Raw genomic sequence first — 1,554 nt, 5'->3', positions numbered from 1 at the left:
GGATGTTGGGGCCACCCAAGGGTGCTGGGGACATCCGTGGGTGCTGGGACCACGCCTGGATGTTGGGGACACCCAAGGGTGCTGGGGACATCCCTGGGTGCTGGGGACATCCATGGGTGCTGGGACCACGCCTGGATGTTGGGGCCACCCAAGGGTGCTGGGGCACCACCCCCAGGTGTTGGGACCACCTAAGAGTGCTGGGACACCTAAGGGTGCTGGGATCCCCCAGAGGGAATCAAGGTCCTCTATAGGTGCTAGAGCCACCCACAGGTGTTGGGATTATCAGCAGGGATCAGGGACATCCATGGGTGCTAGAGCCACCAATGGGTGCTGGGGCCGCCCCTAGATGTTGGGGTCACCCAAGTGTGCTGGGACCATCCTCAGGGGTTGGGGACATCCATGGGTGCTAGAGCCACCAATGGGTGCTGGGGCCACCCCTTGATGCTGGGACCACCCGTGGGGGGAGTTGGGGCCACCTATGGGTGCTAGAGCCACTAATGGGTGCTGGGACCACCCAAGGGTGTTGGGGTCACCTGCGGGGGTCGGGGACCATGGTTGGGAGCTGGAGCCACCAAGGGGTGTTGAAGCCACCCAAGGGTGCTGGGACCACCCGTGGTGAGTTGGGGCCATCCATTGGTGTTAGAGCCACCAATGGGTGCTGGGGCCACCCACAGGGGTCAGGGACCAACCTGGGTGTTGGAGCCACCCACRGGTGCTAGAGCCACCAACGGGCGCTGGGGCCACCCTTGGGTGTTGGGGTCCCTTGCAGGTGCCAGAGCCACTTCTGGGTGCCAAGGTGCTAAGGCCACCCTGCGTCAGGGCCACCCACGCGTGCTGGAGCCACCCGCGGGTGTCAGGGCCACCTACAGGTGCTAGGGTCACCCGTGGGTGCCAGCGTCACCACCATGGGTGTTAGAGCCGCCCCCAAGCGTCAGGGCCACCCGGGGGCGCTTGGCTTCACCCACGGGTGCTGGAGCTTCCGCTAGATGCTGGTGTCACCCTTGGGTGCTAGAGCCACCCCCAGGTGTCAGGGCCACCCAGGGGTGCTGGAGCTTCCCCTCGATGCTGGCGTCACCCACGGGTGCTAGCGCCGCTGCTGTGGGTGCCAGAGCCACCCCCCAAGCGTTGGGGGCGACCCACCGGTGCTGGCGTCACCTACGGGTGCTAGAGACACCTGCAGGCATCAGGGCCACCTGGGGGTGCCGGTGTCACCCCTGGGCGCTAGAGCCCCCTCCATGGGTGCCGGAGCCACCCTTGGGTGCCATCCCCGCTCACGACACCCCCCCGCATGGCCCCGCAGACTCACCGGTGGCCGAGAGCGAGGAGGAGGAGGACGATGAGGACGAGGACGAGGAGGAGGACGAGGAAGAAGAGGACGAGGACGAGGAGGACGACGACGAGGAAGAGGAGGACGAGGAGGAGGATGATGAGGAAGACGAGGAGAGCGAGGCGGCGGCCCCCGGCGCCGAGGAGGACCGCGGGGAGGACTGCGGCGTGGCCTACCTGCTGCAGGGCGACGAGGAGCGGGCGGGCGCCCCCACCCTGGCCGCCCCC

At 67.4% G+C, this 1,554-nt stretch overlaps 1 protein-coding gene across 1 annotated transcript in view; it reads left to right on the top strand.

Moving 5' to 3' along the window:
* Positions 1 to 551: 551 nt before the first annotated feature.
* The window catches only part of LOC112964221 (helicase SRCAP-like), a gene marked incomplete at its 3' end in the record, with an annotated part of 14,298 nt that continues 13,295 nt past the window's right edge, over positions 552 to 1,554 (top strand). Inside the window, exons 1-2 of the mRNA XM_026062001.1 lie at positions 552 to 615; positions 1,301 to 1,527. Of these exons, the coding sequence (XP_025917786.1) occupies positions 552 to 615; positions 1,301 to 1,527 (291 nt within the window). The remainder of the gene's footprint in view (positions 616 to 1,300; positions 1,528 to 1,554) is intronic.

This window comes from Apteryx rowi, unplaced genomic scaffold (genome assembly GCF_003343035.1).
Source record: "Apteryx rowi isolate R43461 unplaced genomic scaffold, aptRow1 scaffold_1896, whole genome shotgun sequence".
Classification (NCBI taxonomy): Eukaryota; Metazoa; Chordata; class Aves; order Apterygiformes; family Apterygidae; genus Apteryx; species Apteryx rowi.
Note: the sequence above shows the minus strand (reverse complement) of the source record. Positions and strands in the feature narration are given on the sequence as shown.